The 22,594-nt window shown below is 45.9% G+C and overlaps 1 protein-coding gene across 2 annotated transcripts in view; it reads left to right on the forward strand.

The window, feature by feature from the left end:
- Positions 1-22,594, forward strand: part of TRAF2 (TNF receptor associated factor 2) — a 136,803-nt gene that overhangs the window by 108,609 nt on the left and 5,600 nt on the right. For both annotated transcript variants that reach the window (XM_069747655.1, XM_069747656.1), the window contains 2 exons: positions 20,133-20,284; positions 20,376-20,449. In XM_069747655.1, coding sequence (XP_069603756.1) covers positions 20,133-20,284; positions 20,376-20,449 — 226 coding nt within the window. The remainder of the gene's footprint in view (positions 1-20,132; positions 20,285-20,375; positions 20,450-22,594) is intronic.

Genomic DNA, 22,594 nt, shown 5'->3' on the forward strand with positions numbered 1-22,594 from the left:
TGGTTCTCAAGTCCTCAGTTCTTTTTCGGTTCCCTATGTTTAGTGTGGTACACACAGACACAGTGCAAAGATTTAATCAACTTCTCTCCTTTTTATCTGGTTTCGGGAGTGATTTTCATATTGCCCACACCTGTTACTTGCCACAGGTGAGTTTGAATGAGCCCCACATGCTTGAAACAAAGTTGCTTACCACAATTTTGGAAAGTTACCAACAATTTTGTCCAGACAATTTTTGGTGTTTTGTGTGAAATTATCTCCAATTTGCCTTGTTTTCTGTTTTCTATTTTGTTCTAATACAATGAAAATAAACAACGTTGTATAACAAAACGTGTAATCGCAATCATTTTCTGGGAGAAATGCTTTCTGGAACAATTTCAAGGATGCCAACACTTTCGGCCAAGACTGTATATCAGTGCAGGCTCACCCGAACAGATTACAGTCTTTTCTCCAAGAGAAAACTTCATAAACAGAAGTGGCCCGATCCCATCAGTCTCGGTAACATCTTTGGATCAAGCCCATGCAGCTTCCAGCACCAGACTACACATTCAACTACGGGCACAGTTCACATTGAACAGGCTGCTGCTTCCACATGGCTATCTGCACCTCCAACACCCAGACTGCTCAGCTTTCCTAGCTGACCCATTCAGTCTTAGTTCAGAGAGAGATTCCGACACGTCTCTCTTTCACTCAGCTACAGCTCCCATCTAAGCTGGTCACTGAACAAAACCTAAAGAGATGAACTGGAATATAAATTGGTATGCATGCAGGCGCATGTTCACACTGGCCACTAAACCGACAAAACCTGTGATAAAACAAAATAAGCAAATGCACTGCAGTAAAATAGCAGTAGTGCATGAAAATAATATAGGATACTTAGTTAACATAATTTTGATTAAAAAAAAGTGTAAAAGCCATTCCACCATGTCAAGGTGACCCTATTTGGGAAGGTCCTAATATCTAGTATTAAAACCTTACCATATGTCAAGTAACATAAAGTGAGTAAGGGCGGAGAAGGACAGAGATCCGTGTTAACTAAGTACCCTATATGATTTTCATTTTTTATTAATTTACTGAAGGGTATTTGCCTACTTTGTTTTTATCTTAGGTTTTGTCTGGTTACTCACCAGGAGCATTCTCAACTCTGCTTCATCCGGGAGACTGACACCTCTAGTGAAAACAGGCCTAAGTTCTAGAACAAAGCTAGGCAAGTGCTTCAAATCAAATCCTGCAGAGTTAGGCGTTAACCCTGTCCTACCTTGCTCTGCTACATATCACCCACCGCCCCCTCCCCCCGACCCTCTGTCCAAAGCCGGGGCTGGGCACCATCTGCCAACACACAGAGCTTACAGGACTCTGCCACCTACAGACTACGCACACAGGCTCTGTCGCCAACATGCACAGGCTACTGGACTCTGCCACCTACAGATTACGCACACAGGCTCTGCCGCCAGCACACAGAGCCTACAGGACTCTGCCACCTACAGATTACGCACACAGGCTCTGCCGCCAACACACAGAGCCTACAGGACTCTGCCACCTACAGATTACGCACACAGGCTCTGCTTCCAGCACACAGAGCCTACAGGACTCTGTCTCTTACAGATTACGCACACAGGCTCTGCCGCCAACACACAGAGCCTACAGGACTCTGCCACCTACAGATCACGCACACAGGCTCTGTCGCCAACATACAGAGCCTACAGGACTCTGCCACCAACAGATTATGCACACAGGCTCTGCCACCAGCACATCACACACACAGGCTCTGCCGCCGGCACATCACGCGCACAGGCCCTGCCGCCAGCACATCACGCACACAGGCTCTGCCACCGGCACATCACACACACAGGCTCTGCCGCCGGCACATCACGCGCACAGGCCTTGCCGCCGACACATCACGCGCACAGGCCCTGCCTCTAGCACATCACGTGCACAAGCCCTGCCTCCAGCACATCACGCGCACAAGCCCTGCCTCCAGCACATCACGCGCACAAGCCCTGCCTCCAGCACATCACGCGCACAAGCCCTGCCTCCAGCACATCACGCGCACAACCAGCCTCCAGCACATCACGCGCACAAGCCCTGCCTCCAGCACATCACGCGCACAAGCCCTGCCTCCAGCACATCACGCGCACAAGCCCTGCCTCCAGCACATCACGCGCACAAGCCCTGCCTCCAGCACATCACGCGCACAGGCCCTGCCTCCAGCACATCACGCGCACAGGCCCTCCCTCCTACACATCACGCGCACAGGCCCTGCCACCAGCACATCACAAAGACACACACTGACTACAACATACAGGCATACTAGTACTAGAAGCAAACATAAAACATATACAACTCTTACACAAGTACCATACTGCTCTGCAGACACACACGGACACTGGTCTGTGCTCAGTACACTACATCCTCCTCACAGTACAGTTAAAAGAAATTTATCATTTACATCGTGTGACCTTTTAACCATAGCCAACTCCTGGCGGCACAACCGGACTACTGGGTGCTACAGCTCTAGCCCATAAGTCCCAGAGCAAAGGAAAATTTTGACCGATAACAATAGCATGCGATAAGTCCTTCACCCACTTCATGGGACTTAGAACTACAGTCTGTGCGTATGTTGACATGGGCCATGGAATAGTTCTTGGCATCTCTGTGGCTACACCTTCCCCCACCCACTTCCCAGGGACTATCACATGCAGAAGTGAGGCCCTTACCGGGGTCCGCAAACTCCCTATGTTCAGAAGTCCTGCCACTTGGACACCGTTCAGATTCACCTGGCATTCCTGCGGCACCATCGCCAGGATGAGGAAAAACACTGCAGGTAGGGTAGACGATGTAGGCATTACGCCAGCCTATGCTGCAGTCCATTGGTTCTGGGACTTTGTCAGTTCCACCATCTCTCTGTACTGAGGTGCTATGTGAACCTCGCTCTCGGCATTGCCATCCCAAGCTATCCTCCGCACAACTCCACTTAAAGAAAAAGCTCCCAGCTCTCCTGAGCCTCATCAGTGACGCCATCACACCGCAGCAATGACACCTTGCGGCAGGAGAGCCCCTCCATGCTTTCAGACTGTGCTTACAATGCTGTAGCTGCCTTTACCCAGGACGTCCAATCTTTGCACTGCAGTCATCTGGGCTCTTTTGGACTTCACACCCACAATTCATCCACCAATTGTAGGAATTCACTCTGTCAGGTAGGCTTTACGTAGCGTTCACTTAGGCAATGGGGTTTGGTCCAAACGTACAGTTATGCTTTCATAAAACTCCAAGGGAGTCAAAACCAAAAACAGCCTCTTCTGGGCACAAATGTATCACAGCAAATACACATCTCATTCAGCAGCCACATATACAGTTGTGCTCAAAAGTTTACATACCCCTGCAGAATTTTTGCTTGGCCTTTTTTTTTTCTTCAGAAAATATGAATGATAACACCAAAACTTTTTCTCCACACATGGTTAGTGGTTGGGTGAAGCCATTTATTGTCAAACTACTGTGTTTTCTCTTTTTAAATCATAATGACAACCCAAAAGCTCCAAATGACCCTGATCAAAAGTTCACATACCCCATTTCTTAATACAGTGTATTGCCTGTTATGGACCTGGTGGTTAGGAGCACCCGGCACGACCTGATAGTTAAACTCACACAGGACAAGCTCTGGGATGTGGGAGCTCTGCTGACCGCAACCCCTAATCCTATCACACAACTAGAAATAGCCGTGGAGCATTCCTGACTCTCCCTAGACGCCTCTTCACAGCCTAAGAGCTAGCTAGCCCTAGAGATAGAAAATAAAGCCTACCTTGCCTCAGAGAAATGCCCCAAAGGAAAAGGCAGCCCCCCACATATATTGACTGTGAGTAAAGATGAAAGTCACAAACGCAGAAATGAAACAAGTTTCAGCAAAGGGAGGCCAGACTTACTAAACAGACAGAGGATAGGAAAGGTAACTTTGCTGTCAGCACAAAAAACTACAAAAGACCACGCAGAGTGTGCAAAAAGACCTCCGCACCGACTAAAGGTGCGGAGATGCCACTCTGCATCCCAGAGCTTCCAGCTAGCAAGGCCAAATCATAATATGCAGCTGGACAAGGAAACAATGAACAAATAATAACAAGCAGGAACTTAGCTTCTGCTGGAGTAGACAGGTCACCAGAAAGATCCAAGAGCAAACTGAACCAATGCAGGAACATTGACAGCTGGCATGGAGTAACGATCTGAGTGGAGTTAAATAGAGCAGCCAACCAAAGGATAAACCACGTCACCTGTGTAAGGAACCTCAGAAGCAGCAGCTCCACTCACAGCCACCAGAGGGAGTCCATGGACAGAACTCGCCGAAGTACCATTCACGACCACAGGAGGGAGTTCGACAACAGAATTCACAACAGTACCCCCCCCTTGAGGAGGGGTCACCGAACCCTCACCAGAGCCCCCAGGCCGATCAGGATGAGCCAAATGAAAGGCACGAACTAGATCGGCAGCATGAACATCAGAGGCAAAAACCCAGGAATTATCTTCCTGATCATAACCCTTCCACTTGACCAGGTACTGGAGTTTCCGTCTCGAAACACGAGAATCCAAAATCTTCTCCACCACATACTCCAACTCCCCCTCAACCAACACCGGAGCAGGAGGATCAACGGAGGGAAGCATAGGCGCCACGTATCTCCGCAACAACGACCTATGGAACACATTATGGATGGCAAAAGAAGCTGGAAGGTCCAAACGAAATGACACAGGATTAAGAACTTCAGAAATCTTATATGGCCCAATGAAACGAGGCTTAAACTTAGGAGAGGAAACCTTCATAGGAACATGACGAGATGACAACCAAACCAAATCCCCAACATGAAGTCGGGGACCAACACAGCGCCGCCGGTGAGCGAAACGTTGAGCCTTCTCCTGGGACAATGTCAAATTGTCCACCACATGAGTCCAAATCTGCTGCAACCTGTCCACCACAGTATCCACACCAGGACAGTCCGAAGGCTCAACCTGCCCTGAAGAGAAACGAGGATGGAAACCAGAATTACAGAAAAAAGGGGAAACCAAAGTAGCCGAGCTGGCCCGATTATTAAGGGCGAACTCAGCCAAAGGCAAGAAGGACACCCAATCACCTTGATCAGCAGAAACAAAGCATCTCAGATATGTTTCCAAAGTCTGATTAGTTCGTTCGGTTTGGCCATTAGTCTGAGGATGGAAAGCCGAAGAAAAAGACAAATCAATGCCCATCTTAGCACAAAAGGACCGCCAAAACCTCGAAACAAACTGGGAACCTCTGTCCGAGACGATGTTCTCCGGAATGCCATGCAAACGAACCACATGCTGGAAAAACAATGGCACCAAATCAGAGGAGGAAGGCAATTTAGACAAGGGTACCAAATGGACCATCTTAGAGAAGCGATCACAAACCACCCAAATGACCGACATCCTTTGAGAAACAGGGAGATCAGAAATAAAATCCATGGAAATATGCGTCCAGGGCCTCTTCGGGACCGGCAAGGGCAAAAGCAACCCACTGGCACGAGAACAGCAGGGCTTAGCCCGAGCACAAGTCCCACAGGACTGCACAAAAGAACGCACATCCCGTGACAAAGAAGGCCACCAAAAGGATATAGCCACCAAATCTCTGGTACCAAAGATTCCAGGATGACCAGCCAACACCGAACAATGAACCTCAGAGATAACTCTACTAGTCCATCTATCAGGGACAAACAGTTTCTCCGTTGGACAACGGTCAGGTCTATCAGCCTGAAACTTCTGCAGCACGCGCCGCAAATCAGGGGAGATGGCAGACAAAATTACCCCCTCTTTAAGAATACCCGCCGGCTCCGGAACACCCGGAGAGTCAGGCACAAAACTCCTTGACAGGGCATCAGCCTTCACATTCTTAGATCCCGGAAGGTATGAAACCACAAAATCAAAACGGGAGAAAAAGAGCGACCATCGAGCCTGTCTAGGATTCAACCATTTGGCAGACTCGAGATAAGTCAAATTCTTGTGATCCGTCAAGACCACCACGCGATGTTTAGCTCCTTCAAGCCAATGTCGCCACTCCTCGAATGCCCACTTCATGGCCAACAACTCTCGATTGCCAACATCATAATTGCGCTCAGCAGGCGAGAATTTTCTAGAAAAGAAGGCACATGGTTTCATCACCGAGCCATCAGAACTTCTTTGCGACAAAACAGCCCCTGCTCCAATCTCAGAAGCATCAACCTCGACCTGAAACGGGAGCAAAACATCTGGCTAGCACAACACAGGGGCAGAAGAAAAACGATGCTTCAACTCCTGAAAAGCCTCTACAGCCGCAGAGGACCAATTGACCACATCAGCACCTTTCTTGGTCAAATCAGTCAACGGTTTAGCAATACTAGAAAAATTAGCGATGAAGCGACGGTAAAAATTAGCAAAGCCCAGGAACTTCTGCAGGCTCTTCACAGATGTCGGCTGAGTCCAATCATAAATGGCCTGAACTTTAACAGGGTCCATCTCGATAGTAGAAGGGGAAAAAATGAACCCCAAAAATGAAACCTTCTGAACTCCAAAGAGACACTTTGACCCCTTCACAAACAAGGAATTTGCACGAAGGACCTGGAACACCATTCTGACCTGCTTCACATGAGACTCCCAATCATCCGAAAAGACCAAAATGTCATCCAAATATACAATCATGAATCTATCCAGGTACTCTCGGAAGATGTCATGCATAAAGGACTGAAACACAGATGGAGCATTAGAAACCCCGAATGGCATAACCAGGTACTCAAAATGGCCCTCGGGCGTATGCTGTTTTCCAATCATCGCCCTTTTTAATTCGCACAAGATTATACGCCCCTCGAAGATCTATCTTGGTGAACCAACTAGCCCCCTTAATCCGAGCAAACAAATCAGACAGCAGCGGCAAAGGATACTGAAATTTGACTGTGATCTTATTAAGAAGGCGATAATCAATACAAGGTCTCAAATAGCCATCTTTTTTGGCCACAAAAAAGAACCCTGCTCCCAATGGTGACGACGACGGGCGAATATGACCCTTCTCCAAGGATTCCTTTATATAACTCCGCATAGCGGCGTGCTCTGGCACAGATAAATTAAACAGTCGGCCTTTAGGAAACTTACTACCAGGAATCAAATTAATAGCACTATCGCAATCCCTATGAGGAGGTAGGGCACCGGATTTGCGCTCTTCAAATACATCCCGGTAATCTGACAAAAACTCAGGGACCTCAGAAGGAGTGGAAGGCGAAATTGACAACAATGGAACATCACCATGTACCCCCTGACAACCCCAGCCGGACACAGACATAGATTTCCAATCCAATACTGGATTATGGACCTGTAGCCATGGCAACCCCAAAACGACCACATCATGCAGATTATGCAACACCAAAAAGCGAATATCCTCCTGATGTGCAGGAGCCATGCACATGGTCAATTGAGTCCAGTACTGAGGCTTATTCTTGGCCAAAGGCGTAGCATCAATTCCTCTCAATGGAATAGGATACTGCAAGGGCTCCAAGAAAAAAACACAGCGCCTGGCAAACTCCAAGTCCATCAAATTCAGGGCAGCGCCTGAATCCACAAATGCCATAAAAATGTATAATAATAATAAAATGCCATAACAGAATAGGACGACAGAGAGCAAATCAGATTAACGGACAAAAGAAATTTAGACTAGACTGTACCGTACCAATGGTGGCAGACCTAGCGAACCGCTTAGTGCGATTAGGACAATCGGGGATAGCATGAGTGGATTCACCACAGTAAAAACACAGCCCATTCCGACGTCTGTGTTCTTGCCGTTCAGCTCTGGTCAAAGTCCTATCACATTGCATAGGCTCAGGCCTATGCTCAGAAAATACCGCCAAATGGTGCACAGCTTTGCGCTCACGCAAGCGCCGATCGATCTGAATGGCCAAGGACATAGACTCATTCAGACCAGCAGGCGTGGGAAATCCCACCATGACATCCTTAAGGGCTTCAGAAAGACCCTTTCTGAAAATTGCCGCCAGGGCACACTCATTCCACTGAGTAAGCACAGACCACTTTCTAAACTTCTGACAGTACACCTCCGCTTCATCCTGACCCTGTCACAAAGCCAGCAAGATTTTCTCTGCCTGATCCACTGAATTTGGTTCATCATAAAGCAATCCAAGCGCCAGAAAAAACGCATCTACATCACGCAATGCAGGATCTCCTGGCGCAAGGGAAAATGCCCAGTCTTGAGGGTCACCACGCAACAAAGAAATAATGATTTTTACTTGTTGAACGGGGTCACCAGAGGAGCGGGGTTTCAAAGCTAGAAACAGTTTACAATTATTTTTGAAATTCAAGAACTTAGATCTATCCCCAGAAAATAAATCAGGAATAGGAATTCTAGGCTCCAACATCGGATTCTGAACCACAAAATCTTGAATGTTTTGTACCCTTGCAGTGAGAAGATCCACACAAGAGGACAGACCTTGAATTTCCATATTTGCACCTGTGTCCTGAACCACCCAAAGGTTTAGGGGAAAAGAAAGACAAAACACAGTGCAAAGAAAAAAAAAAGGTCTCAGAACTTCTCTTATCCCTCTATTGAGATGCATTAATACTTTGGGCCAGCTGTACTGTTATGGACCTGGTGGTTAGGAGCACCCGGCACGACCTGATAGTTAAACTCACACAGGACAAGCTCTGGGATGTGGGAGCTCTGCTGACCGCAACCCCTAATCCTATCACACAACTAGAAATAGCCGTGGAGCGTTCCTGACTCTCCCTAGACGCCTCTTCACAGCCTAAGAGCTAGCTAGCCCTAGAGATAGAAAATAAAGCCTACCTTGCCTCAGAGAAATTCCCCAAAGGAAAAGGCAGCCCCCCACATATATTGACTGTGAGTAAAGATGAAAGTCACAAACGCAGAAATTAAACAGGTTTCAGCAAAGGGAGGCCAGACTTACTAAACAGACAGAGGATAGGAAAGGTAACTTTGCTGTCAGCACAAAAAACTACAAAAGACCACGCAGAGTGTGCAAAAAGACCTCCGCACCGACTAACGGTGCGGAGATGCCACTCTGCATCCCAGAGCTTCCAGCTAGCAAGGCCAAATCATAATATGCAGCTGGACAAGGAAACAATGAACAAATAATAACAAGCAGGAACTTAGCTTCTGCTGGAGTAGACAGGTCACCAGAAAGATCCAAGAGCAAACTGAACCAATGCAGGAACATTGACAGCTGGCATGGAGTAACGATCTGAGTGGAGGTAAATAGAGCAGCCAACCAAAGGATAAACCACGTCACCTGTGTAAGGAACCTCAGAAGCAGCAGCTCCACTCACAGCCACCAGAGGGAGTCCATGGACAGAACTCACCGAAGTACCATTCACGACCACAGGAGGGAGTTCGACAACAGAATTCACAACAATTGCCCCCTCTAACATCAATGACAGCTTGAAGTCTTTTGTGGTAGTTGTGGATGAGGTTCTTTATTTTCTCAGATAGTAAAGCTGCCCACTTTACTAGGCAAAAAGCCTTCAGTTCCTGTAAATTCCTGGGCTGTCTAGCATGAACTGCATGCTTGAGATATCCATAGAGTGGCTCAATGATATTGAGGTCAGGAGACGGAGATGGCCACTCCAGACCCTCACTTTGCTCTGCTGTAGCCAATGACAGGTCGACTTCGCCTTGTGTTTTGGATCGTTGTCATGTTGCATTCAAGTACGTCCCATGCGCAACTTCCGTGCTGATGAGTGCAAATGTGCCTCCAGTATTTGCTGATAACGTGCTGCATTCATTTTTCCTTCAACTTTGACCAAGTTTCCTGTGCCGTTGTAGCTCACACATTCCCAAAACATCAGCGATCCACCTCTGTGCTTTACAGTAGGAATGGTGTTCCTTTCATCATAGGCTTTGTTGACCTCTCTCCAAAATGTAATGTTTATGGTTGTGGGCAAAAAGGTCAGTTTTGGTCTCATCACTCCAAATTACCTGTTCCAAAAGTTTTGAGGCTTGTCTGTGCTGTTTTGCGTATTGTAGGCGAGATACTTTGTGGCATTTGCGCAGTAATTGCTTTCTTCTGGTGACTTGACCATGCAGCCCATTTTTCTTCAGGTGCCTCCTTATTGTGCATCTTGAAGCAGCCACACCGCTAGTTTTCAGAAAGTCCAGTTTTTCAGCTGATGTTATTTGTGGGTTTTTCTTTGCATCCCAAACAAGTTTCCTAGCAGCTGTGGATGACATTTTTGTTAATCTACCTGACCGTGGTTTTGTTTTTACAGAGCCCCTGATTTTCCACTTGTTAATCACAGTTTGAACGCTGATGACTGGCATTATCAATTCCTTGGATATCTTTTTGTATCCCTTTCCTGTTTTATACAGTTCAACAACCTGTTCCCATAGGGTCCGTTGACAATTTTTTTTGCTTTCCCCATGACTCAATCCAGATACATCAGCTGCAAGAGTCTGTCTGGATCTCAGAAACTCACTCAGTTTTTATGCACACACTGATTACAAGCAAACAGGTCACAGGTGAGGATGTTACCTTTAGTAGCCATTCAAACCCATTTGTGTCAACTTCTGTGCATGTTATCGGGCCAAAATCACCAGGGTATGTGAACTTTTGATCAGGGTCATTTGGATGTTTTGGGTTGTCATTATGATTTAAAAAGAGAAAGCACATTACTTTGGCAATAAATGGCTTCACCCAACCACTAACCATGAGTGGAGAAAAAATGTTAGCGTTATCATTCATATTCTCTGAAAAAAGGCCAAGAAAGCAACAATTCTGCTGGGGTATGTTAACTTTTGAGCACAACTGCATGTCACCTGAACAGATTGCAGTCCTTTCTCCCAGATAAAACTTCATAGAAGAGTCACGATCCCACCAGACTCGGTATCCCTTTCAGCCTGAGCTCCAGCAGCTTTCAGCGCCAAACAGAAGTGTTCAACTCCGGGCGCAGTTCATAATGAACAGGCTGCAGCTTCCACATGTTTCTCTGCAGCTCCAACACCCAGACTACTCAGCTTTCCTAGCTGACCCATGCAGTTTCCATTTAGCTAGAGACCCCGACACGTCTCTCTGAGATACAGGTCACATGTTGGAGGGTCACTCACCAGCTACAGCAGACTGACACACTGTCACGACACAGCTGTTGGGTGACCCGGGACCAGGGGCTCCTTCCCTGTCCCTAAATCTCGGGCGTGCCTTAGCTCACCCTATTTTCCAGGGCCACCACCCTTGCCTTATCTCCTGAATCAGCCCTCTGTCTGGTCTCCTCCCCCAACCAGGGAAGAGGAGATGTGCTGTGCACCGTAGTACACCAACCCGACGAACTAGGCAACATAAATAAGGGTTAACAGAAAACTCCAGGCAAACAAAATATTCTATCACATATAACAGAGGAATGCACCAGGGAGTGGAGGACAGGAAAAACCAAAGTGTAAGAATTTTGCACTTTCCTGGTGCCTGTTCGCCCTGATCCAAGAGGGAGTCTTGGATCTCGCCCTGTCATGGAACTTCCTGTCTGTCCTGATTATTTTAGGCTACGTTCACATTTGCGTTGTGCGGTGCTGCGTCGCAGACGCAACGCACAACGCAAACAAGAACGCGTGCAAAACGCAATGTTTTGTGACGCATGTGTCATTTTTTGGCATGATTTTGGAGGCAAAAAAAATGCAATTTGCTGCGTCCTCTGCGCCCTGACGCTTGCGCCAAAAATGACGCATGCGTCACAAAATGCAAGACAACGCATGTCCATGTGCCCCCATGTTAAATATAGGGGCGCATGACGCATGTGTCGCTATGTGTCGCCGAACCTGCGCCCGACGCAACGCAAATGTGAACGTAGCCTAAGTCCGGGTCATGTGTCCTCCTGTGCCTGAGTATTTTGTGCTGCTGGCTCCTGAGCTTCTGCCTGTTTTCTGGTGAACTCCCTGCTTCTGCTGTTCACTACTCGGTGGTCTGCCTTTCCCCATACAGCTGCCTTTTGCCTCTGGAACTGCTGCGATGGGCAGCGCACAAGTGGAAGTATGTTCTTTGTTTGCAAAACTTTTCCCAGTGTTGTGCCTCTTTGCACAACCACACCAGGTGAGCAAGATTCAAGTTGTGCTTGTCTCGTCAAGAAAGATTTACTCATATGCTACGCTTAGATAGCGCTTCTCCCTCTTTTTCCCTCATCCTCTCTTTCCCAGGACTGCATTCACACCACGCATCATCTGAAAATTATTGGACTCCTACTAACAAGTCCTGTGCTCATGTGTGATCAAGTTTTGCTGGACTTCCTCATTTGAGTACTGTGTGCATTCACACTAATAACCTTATTAGACTTCCTTGTTTAAATATCTGTTCGCCTCCCAGTCTGCCATGATTTACTTTATTGTGCTGAGGACCTCATTACTATTGCAGGGAATATACAGTGGGGCAAAAAAGTATTTAGTCAGTCAGCAATAGTGCAAGTTCCACCACTTAAAAAGATGAGAGGCGTCTGTAATTTACATCATAGGTAGACCTCAACTATGGGAGACAAACTGAGAAAAAAAAAATCCAGAAAATCACATTGTCTGTTTTTTTATCATTTTTTTTTTGCATATTATGGTGGAAAATAAGTATTTGGTCAGAAACAAACAATCAAGATTTCTGGCTCTCACAGACCTGTAACTTCTTCTTTAAGAGTCTCCTCTTTCCTCCACTCATTACCTGTAGTAATGGCACCTGTTTAAACTTGTTATCAGTATAAAAAGACACCTGTGCACACCCTCAAACAGCCTGACTCCAAACTCCACTATGGTGAAGACCAAAGAGCTGTCAAAGGACACCAGAAACAAAATTGTAGCCCTGCACCAGGCTGGGAAGACTGAATCTGCAATAGCCAACCAGCTTGGAGTGAAGAAATCAACAGTGGGAGCAATAATTAGAAAATGGAAGACATACAAGACCACTGATAATCTCCCTCGATCTGGGGCTCCACGCAAAATCCCACCCCGTGGGGTCAGAATGATCACAAGAACGGTGAGCAAAAATCCCAGAACCACGCGGGGGGACCTAGTGAATGAACTGCAGAGAGCTGGGACCAATGTAACAAGGCCTACCATAAGTAACACACTACGCCACCATGGACTCAGATCCTGCAGTGCCAGACGTGTCCCACTGCTTAAGCCAGTACATGTCCGGGCCCGTCTGAAGTTTGCTAGAGAGCATTTGGATGATCCAGAGGAGTTTTGGGAGAATGTCCTATGGTCTGATGAAACCAAACTGGAACTGTTTGGTAGAAACACAACTTGTCGTGTTTGGAGGAAAAAGAATACTGAGTTGCATCCATCAAACACCATACCTACTGTAAAGCATGGTGGTGGAAACATCATGCTTTGGGGCTGTTTCTCTGCAAAGGGGCCAGGACGACTGATCCGGGTACATGAAAGAATGAATGGGGCCATGTATCGTGAGATTTTGAGTGCAAACCTCCTTCCATCAGCAAGGGCATTGAAGATGAAACGTGGCTGGGTCTTTCAACATGACAATGATCCAAAGCACACCGCCAGGGCAACGAAGGAGTGGCTTCGTAAGAAGCATTTCAAGGTCCTTGAGTGGCCTAGCCAGTTTCCAGATCTCAACCCTGTTGAAAACCTTTGGAGGGAGTTGAAAGTCCGTGTTGCCAAGCGAAAAGCCAAAAACATCACTGCTCTAGAGGAGATCTGCATGGAGGAATGGGCCAACATACCAACAACAGTGTGTGGCAACCTTGTGAAGACTTACAGAAAACGTTTGACCTCTGTCATTGCCAACAAAGGATATATTACAAAGTATTGAGATGAAATTTTGTTTCTGACCAAATACTTATTTTCCACCATAATATGCAAATAAAATGTTAAAAAAAAACAGACAATGTGATTTTCTGGATTTTTTTTTCTCAGTTTGTCTCCCATAGTTGAGGTCTACCTATGATGTAAATTACAGACGCCTCTCATCTTTTTAAGTGGTGGAACTTGCACTATTGCTGACTGACTAAATACTTTTTTGCCCCACTGTATGTATTATGCTCTGTTTGCTACTATTTACTATATTGAGCTGAAGACCTTGTTGCAATTGCAGAAATATCTGTGTCAATTCTGTTTACATTTCTGTTTCAAGTAAATACATTCTTTGCTGCAAATTTGTTCTCGGACTGCTTTATCCCATGCTATTAGATTCTGTAGTACCCATATAATTATTACAGGATACTCAGGCCCTAAAGGAATCTGCTGGGATAATGTCGACCGAGACAAAGATGGATCAGTTGTTCTCTATGATCCACTCTTTACAGGGGGATATTGAGGCACTGCAAAGCAAGGTTGCTACCTGGGAGGCCCATTTTGGGCAGGCTCTTCAGGATTTAAGTAATCAGGTGGCTGGTCTGATGACTGCACGGGCACCTCCACCCCCAGTACAGCCACAGCCAACTACCCCTCCCAAGTTACCACCATTTAGGTTCAGTGGGGACCATTACAAGTTTCGTGGGTTTGTAAACCAATGCCTGTTGTATTTTGATGTGCATGCCGCCCATTTCCTTACTGATCAATCTAAAGTTTTATGTATTATCATGTTGCTCACTTCCCGAGCTCTCGCATGGGCAAATCCGCTTATGGAGACTCGTGACCCTCGTTTGAATAACCTTGACGATTTTCTTGCTGTTATGTCCATGATGTTCGATGATCCTAATCGATGCACTACAGCTGAGACTGCTTTGTTAGCATTACGTCAGGGTAAGCGTTCTGTCATCGAATACGCTACTGAGTTTAGACGGCTGGCGGTGGATACGATTTGGGACAGTTATGCTCAATTACCTATTTTTAGGAGAGGATTGTCTAATATGTTAAAAGATGAACTAGCTCATGCAGATGCTCCGGAAGAGTTAGATGCTTTTATTCAGCATTATGTACGCATAGATATACGTGTTACTGAGCGTAGACAGGAGAGATTTGCAGCCTCTAATCGAGTCACTAACTCTTCCCTTCCTTCTAAAGAATCTACAGGCAAGTCCTCTTGGGAGGCTGAAACAGTTCCCATGCAGGTGGATGCGCTACAGCGTCATGAGAGTAATGAGCGCAGGGAGCATCGTTTCCAGGAGAGTCTGTGCTTTTACTGTGGGCAGTCAGATCACTTCCTCATCAACTGTCCCAAGCGACCTCGCAAGGTATTAGCCACAGTAGGGGAATTTGAAAATCAAGATGCTGAATCCATTACGTCGGAGTCTAGTTTTTCAGTGAGAATTCATTCTTGTTCTAAGCTTTTGCCCTGTCTCCCCCACATACAGACCCCAAGTTGGACATTTAGTACAAATAATTAGGTACACCACATTAGAAGTGACGCAGCTGAAAGTACCTGGGATCTTGTAGTCCTGATGTGAGTTGGGGATCTTTATCTTGTCTGTGGTCATTATAAATGGACAGGTTTTGAATCAGGGCTACCATCCAAGAACAATTGAAAACCAGATTACAAGAGCCACCAGAATATCAAGGAATCACCTGCCACATTACAAAGCTAAAGAAGAAAATAACCGGGTACCTCTAGTAGTTACCTACAATCCAAATCTGAAGGTGCTAAGGGGAGCTGCACGGAAATTACAACCTTTACTGCAAAAAGATGCCCGCTTACAATCCATTTTTCCAGACCCCCCACTACTGTGTTTTAGGCAGCCCCCAAATCTAAGAAGCATCATTGTCAAGAGCTCCCTGTCCTCTCCAACAGCTGCAGGTACCTTTCCTTGCAACCAGAAAAAATGTAAAACCTGCCCATTTATAATGACCACGGACAAGATAAAGATCCCCAATTCACATCAGGACTACAAGATACCAGGTACTTTCAGCTGCGTCACTTCTAATGTGGTGTACCTAATTATTTGTACTAAATGTCCAACTGGGGGTCTGTATGTGGGGGAGACAGGGCAAAAGCTTAGAACAAGAATGAATTCTCATTGCCACACAATTAGAGAAAAAATAATGGATCTACCTGTGGCAATACATTTTTGTCTCCCAAATCATAACATTATGGACATGAAATTACTTGTGTTAAAAGGTAGCTTCAAATCTCAGAGAGACAGAAGAGTCTGGGAATATAAACTGATGACGACCTTTGACACTCTCACTGCAGAAATAAATGTGTCGCATGGACATGTCTTTTTACATCAACTAAAGAACTGGCCCCTCAGACTGAGGGGTCACCACAACAGAACCAGACCCCAATAAAACAATCCTTATCTAAGAACTGGCCCAATATTTATGGCCATAACTGTTTATCACTCATGGTAATTCTGCTTCATGTCACCTGTCTTATCCATGGTTTTTCCCTTTTTTTTCTATGCTATGTTGTGCATAAATATGTGATTCTTCAGAATTTCTTTTAGTCTTTGCCTGATGAAGAGACCTGAGTAGTCTCGAAAGCTTGCAATTTGTTACCATCTTTTCAGTTAGCCATTAAAAGGTATCAACCACTGAGGACTCTCAATTCTAAATATTTTTCTATCTACTGGCTAACACGGTACCAAGCTATATTTCTTTCCTGTTTCAAGTAAATACATTCTTTGCTGCAACTTTATTCTCGTACTGGCTTTATCCCATGCCATTAGATTCCGTAGTACCCATATAATTATTACACAAAGTAAGAGGAGGGAAGTGAATTATCACACTTACAAACCCAACAGTCACAGATAACTCCTCATATAACCACGAAAACACCTCTCCTCCCAGCCATGCAGCATAAGCTAGCTCTGAACATGTGTTTAAATCAGGGCCCAGATTATAAAGGGGATAGGAATGGCTAACCGAGCTCAGCTGAGAGCTCAGACTCCCAGAGCTCCCAACATGGCTGATCTTTTCAGCGCAGGAGTAGGAGCAAATAGACGCAGCGATATCCCCCAATACCCTCCGCCCCCACCCCCGTGACACACACCTTGTGAACATACCACATTGTACACCGGCTGTACGGTATAGTGGTGATACTACATTATACAACTTCTGTACGATATCGTGGTGATATCACATTATACACCAGATGTACGGTATGGCGGTGATACTACATTATACACTGGCTGTACAGTATAGCGGTGATTCTACATTATATATTGCTGTACAGTATAGCAATGATACTACATTATACAACGGTTGTACAGTATACCATTGATAATACATTATACACTGGCTGCATGGTATATTGGGGTTGATATTACATTATATACTGGATGCATGGTATTGCGGTGATACTTCATTATACACCGGCTGTACGGTATAACGGTTATACTACATTATACAATGGCTCTACGGTATCCCGGTGATACTACATTATTCACAGGCTGTGCGGTATAGCAATGATACTACATTATACACTGGCTGTATAGTAATGGTAATGCCACATTATACACTCGCTGTATAATATAGCGGTGATACTACACTATACACAGGCTGTATGGTATAGTGATGATACCACATTATACACCGTATCAACTAAATACCCTGTTTTTTTTTCCATCTTTTGACTAGCACTTGCTTATTACTGTGATTTTTTTTTACAATAGAGTATTTTTGACCTCACTGTGCTCTTTTGTGTCTTCAAGTTTCTTGGCGGTGTGAACAGGTTTCTACAGACTTGTTCAATGCGCAAGTAGCCCATGTGTTTCTGGTTCTATAATTGTTCTCTTGTTTCTACAAGACTGGGGAGTTCACCACTCCTTATGGGTCATTTGCACTTAAGCTGTTCCATCCAGCATGTCCACATGGATATTCCCTCTCTGAACCCTGCTTATACAGGTACTATACAGATGATCAGGTTTTTAAATACATCAGATAGGGATTATATACATTAGATAGGACTGCTCTATATGGGTATACCTTGACGATTGGTGGAGCAGTTTGGCATACATATTTTTGCAAAAAGAAACGTATGAACTAAACACCCTGTTTTTTCCATCTTTTGACTGGCACTTGCTTATTACTGTGATTTTTTTTTACAACAGAGTATTTTTTTACCTCACTGTGGTCTTTTGTGTCTTCATTATACACCGGCTGTACGGTATAACGGTTATACTACATTATACAATGGCTCTACGGTATCCCGGTGATACTACATTATTCACAGGCTGTGCGGTATAGCAATGGTACTACATTATACACTGGCTGTATAGTAATGGTAATGCCACATTATACACTCGCTGTATAATATAGCGGTGATACTACACTATACACAGGCTGTATGGTATAGTGATGATACCACATTATACACCTTCTGTATGGTATAGCAGTGCATTATAAACCAGTGCTCAGGTTCAACAGTATACTGGTGATACTATATTACGGAGCGATGCGACATCTGTACATTACAGTGGGAATACTACATTATACATCTGCTGTACAGTACGGGGAATACTGCTGTGCTTGAGCTCTACGGCATTGCGGTAATACTATGTTATAAAGTTATACTGCAGCTGTACAGTATAGCGGTGATACTACAGTATACCTGCGCTCCCAGATGCAATATACGTCTCTACTCCCACATGTTCTCTATTATGGTCAGCACCAGTTTTGAGGGAGGCCTGAGACATTGACCTTTGGGGCTACACAAAGCTCAGCAAACAGCCCAGATAAGGATTTCCCAACCACCCTGCAAACACCAGTGGTGTACACAGCTCTGTGCTGGGACTGTGAGTGGAGAACACTTCATTCTACTTCAGGCACAAGTCATGTCACCCTCAAAAGTGGCCCTAGTCATTGTCATCCTGTTCGCCCCTCTTTATACATGGGGGCAAAAGAACAAGCAGCCAAAAGAAAGTCCAATAGAAAAGATACAGACTGTGGCCAACTTCAACCTGAAGCAGGTGAGAGCGGGGGACATGGCGGGCACAGCGGAGAGCCGCTGCTGGGGAAGATAGCACCAGCACTGCACTACCATGATGCATTTTGGGGGTACCCACATGTTATAGGCACTGAGTGCCCAAATTTAGGCATTTTATAATTCCATGCCTGCTGTGAAATAAGATTAAGCAGGGTACGCTGGTGCTTGTAGTTCTGCTAAAGTGTAAGCTATGAGTATTTCAGAAAAGAAAACTGTAATGTCCAACCCAAGTGAAACAACTCCCAGCAATGCATGCAGGACTACAACTCTGATCATCTGCCCTAAATCTGGAGAATCCCTGATACAGGAAGTTTACACCACCGATGTCTAGAAAAACCAGGCTTAGATACACAGCTCAACAGACAGTTTCACACAGGATGGGATTAGATACACAGCTCAGCACACAGAATCATGCAGGTTTGGATTAGATACACAGCTCAGCAGTCAGTATCACACAGAATAGAATTAGATACACATCTCAGCAGACAGTATCACAGGATAGGATTAGATACACAGCTCAGCAGACAGTATCACAGGATAGGATTACATACACGGCTCAGCAGGCAGTATCACACAGGATAGGATTACATACACAGCTCAGCAGACAGTATCACACAGGATAGGATTAGATACACGGCTCAGCAGATAGTATCACACAGGATAGGATTAGATACACGGCTCAGCAGACAGTATCACACAGGATAGGATTAGATACACGGCTCAGCAGACAGTATCACACAGGATAGGATTAGATACACGGCTCAGCAGACAGTATCACACAGGATAGGATTAGATACACAGCTCAGCAGACAGTATTACGCAGGATAGGATTAGATACACAGCTCAGCAGACAGTATCACACAGGATAGGATTAGATACACCACTCTGCAGACAGTATCACACAGGATAGGATTAGATACACCACTCTGCAGACAGTATCACACAGGATAGGATTAGATACACAGCTCAGCAGGCAGTATCATGCAGGATAGGATCAGATACACAGCTCAGCAGACAGTGTCACACAGGATAGGATTAGATACACAGCTCAGCAGACAGTATCACACAGGATAGAATTAAATACACAGCTCAGCAGGCAGTATCATGCAGGATAGGATCAGATACACAGCTCAGCAGACAGTGTCACACAGGATAGGATTAGATACACAGCTCAGCAGACAGTATCACACAGGATAGGATATTCTTGCACCACAGATGTATTGTGCAGATCAGAGATATTTGTATACTTGAACCTTACCCCTGTATTATGAGCAGCAATGATGGGAGTTGCACTCTCAGTTCTCAGGGAAGTGGTACCTTCTTTCCGTCGCATCGGAGTGTAATTACCTGAAGACAAACAACCATCGTGTGGAGGCCACTATACTCCAGGCTACGCTGTCTACAAATCACAGGGATGAAGAAATAATGGCAGTCAGCACGTTCCGAAAACTGTAAGGAAACCATCAGCAGTACAGGAGGATGTGTCAGTGTACTGACACTATGTGCTCTCTACAGAATATTTCATATCATCTTCTCTTTTAGGGACGGGATCTGTTGGGAGATTCAACATTCTTATCTGCCGAGCAAAAAAACGAAGGGACGGTTCACCCTGAAAGGTAGGTCATTCTGGAGATAGTCAGCAAGGTGGATCTTATCATGACAATTTTATCATAAAATAACCTAGGTAAAATAAATATATATTGGCACAAATCTACAGTGTCATGCAAATATGTGTGCAGCCATGGTCAAAATTACTGTTATTGTGTACAGTTAAGAAAGTTGAAGATTAAATGATCTCTAAGGGTATGTGCACACGTATCTTTGAGGGCTGCGGATTTTTTCGCAGCGGTTTTTCAAAATCCACAGTGCAAAACCGCTGTGGTTTTTCCTGCGGATTCCATTGCGGTTTTACACCTGCAGTTTTCTATTGGAGCAGGTGTAAAACCGCAGCGGAATCCGCACAAAGAATTGACATGCTGCGGAATGTAAACCGCTGCGTTTCCGCGCAGTTTTTTCCGCAGCATGTGCACTGCGGATTTCGTTTCCCATAGGTTAACATGGTAATGTAAACTCATGGGAAAACGCCGCGGATCCGCAGCAAAATCCGCAGCGTGTGCCTGCATTTGGCATGTCTCCCTGACATCCTGTTATCTCCTGCTGTGCTGCTGCCCGCTTCATACTGGGGGAATATGCACTTTGATTACTGGTGTGAGGTGGCTTTTAAGCTCTGGGTTCAGTAAGTCAGAGAGGGGAGGTGTCTTACAGGAGAACACTGGCCAATGAAAGCTCTCACATCACTGACCGGAAGAGCTGATTGGCCAGTGCTCCTGTCCTCCTGCATGAGGCATCTTTGAAGGGAAGAACTGAGAACCAGGAAATAAGATCAGAGAGGAGCCACCTGTGCTGGAAGGTAGGGGAGAAGCAGCTCAACCCACAAGGTGACAGATCCCCTGCTGGGCAATCCCGTCAGAGAGTGGGTGTGGGGCTCAGCTGCTGTGAGCAGGGGAAGCTGTACATGTACACCAGCCCCCACCCCTTAGCACAAAAGAGTGTGTGTGGGGGGGATTGTGTCGTGTGTGGGTTATCTCTCTGTCGCTTTCTGTGTGGTGTGTGAGTAGTGTCTGTGTGTGGGTTGTATCTTTCTGTGTGGTGTGTGGGTTGAGTGTGTCTGTGTATGGTCAGTGTGTGGGTTGCGTGTCTGTGTGTGGGTTGCGTGTCTGTGTGTGGGTTGCGTGTCTGTGTGTGGGTTGCGTGTCTGTGTGTGGGTTGTGTGTCTGTGTGGGTTGCGTGTGCTTGTGTGTGGGTTGCATGTCTGTGTCTGCTTGTGTATGTCTGTGTGGGTTGTGTGTGTGGCTTGCGTGTCTGTGTGTGGGTTGTGTCTTTCTGTGTGGGTTGTGTCTATGTGTGTCTGTGTATGGTCTGTCTGAGGGTTGCGTGTCTGTCTGCTTGTGTTTGTCTGTGTTTGTCTGCGTGTGTCTGTGTGGGTTGTGTGTGTGTGTGTCTGCTTGTGTATATGTATGTGTGTGGTTTGTGTCTGTGTATGGTCTGTCTGTGGGTTGCATATCTGTGCGTGGGTTGCGTGTCTGTGTGTGGGTTGCATGTCTGCTTGTGTGTGGGTTGCGTGTCTGTCTGTGTGTGTGTCTGCTTGTGTGTGTCTGCCAGTGTGTATGTCTGTGTGTGGGTTGCATGTCTGTGTGTGGGTTGTGTCTTTCTGTGTGGGTTGTGTCTGTGTATGATCTGTCTGTGGGTTGCGTGTCTGTGTCTGCTTGTGTGTGTCTGTGTCTGCGTGTGTCTGTGTGGATTGCGTGTCTGTGTGAGTTGCATGTCTGTGTACGTCTGTGTATGTGTCTGTGTGTGGGTTGCGTGTCTGCATGTGTGTGTGGGTTACGTGTCTGTAGGTCGTGTCTCTGGTGTGTGGGTTGTGTCTGTGTGTCTGTGTGGGTTGCTTATCTGTGTGGGCTGCTTGTCTTTATGGGTTGCATCTCTGTGTGTGTCTGTGTGTGGGTTGTGTGTCCGCTTGTGTGGGTTGTTTGTGTGTAGGTTGTGTCTTTCTGTGTGGTGTGTGGGTTGTGTCTGTGTGTGGGCTGCGTGTCGGTTGTGTCTCTGTCTTTGTGTGTGGGTTGCGTGTGTCTGTGTGTAGGTTGTGTCTCTGTGGTGTGTGGGTTGTTTCTGTTTGTGGGTTGTATCTGTGGTGTGTTTGCTTGTGTGTGTGGATTGTGTCTCTATGGTGTGTGGGTTGTGTCTGTCTATGTGGTGTGTCT

Source organism: Ranitomeya imitator, chromosome 2 (assembly GCF_032444005.1).
Source record: "Ranitomeya imitator isolate aRanImi1 chromosome 2, aRanImi1.pri, whole genome shotgun sequence".
NCBI classification, from domain to species: domain Eukaryota; kingdom Metazoa; phylum Chordata; class Amphibia; order Anura; family Dendrobatidae; genus Ranitomeya; species Ranitomeya imitator.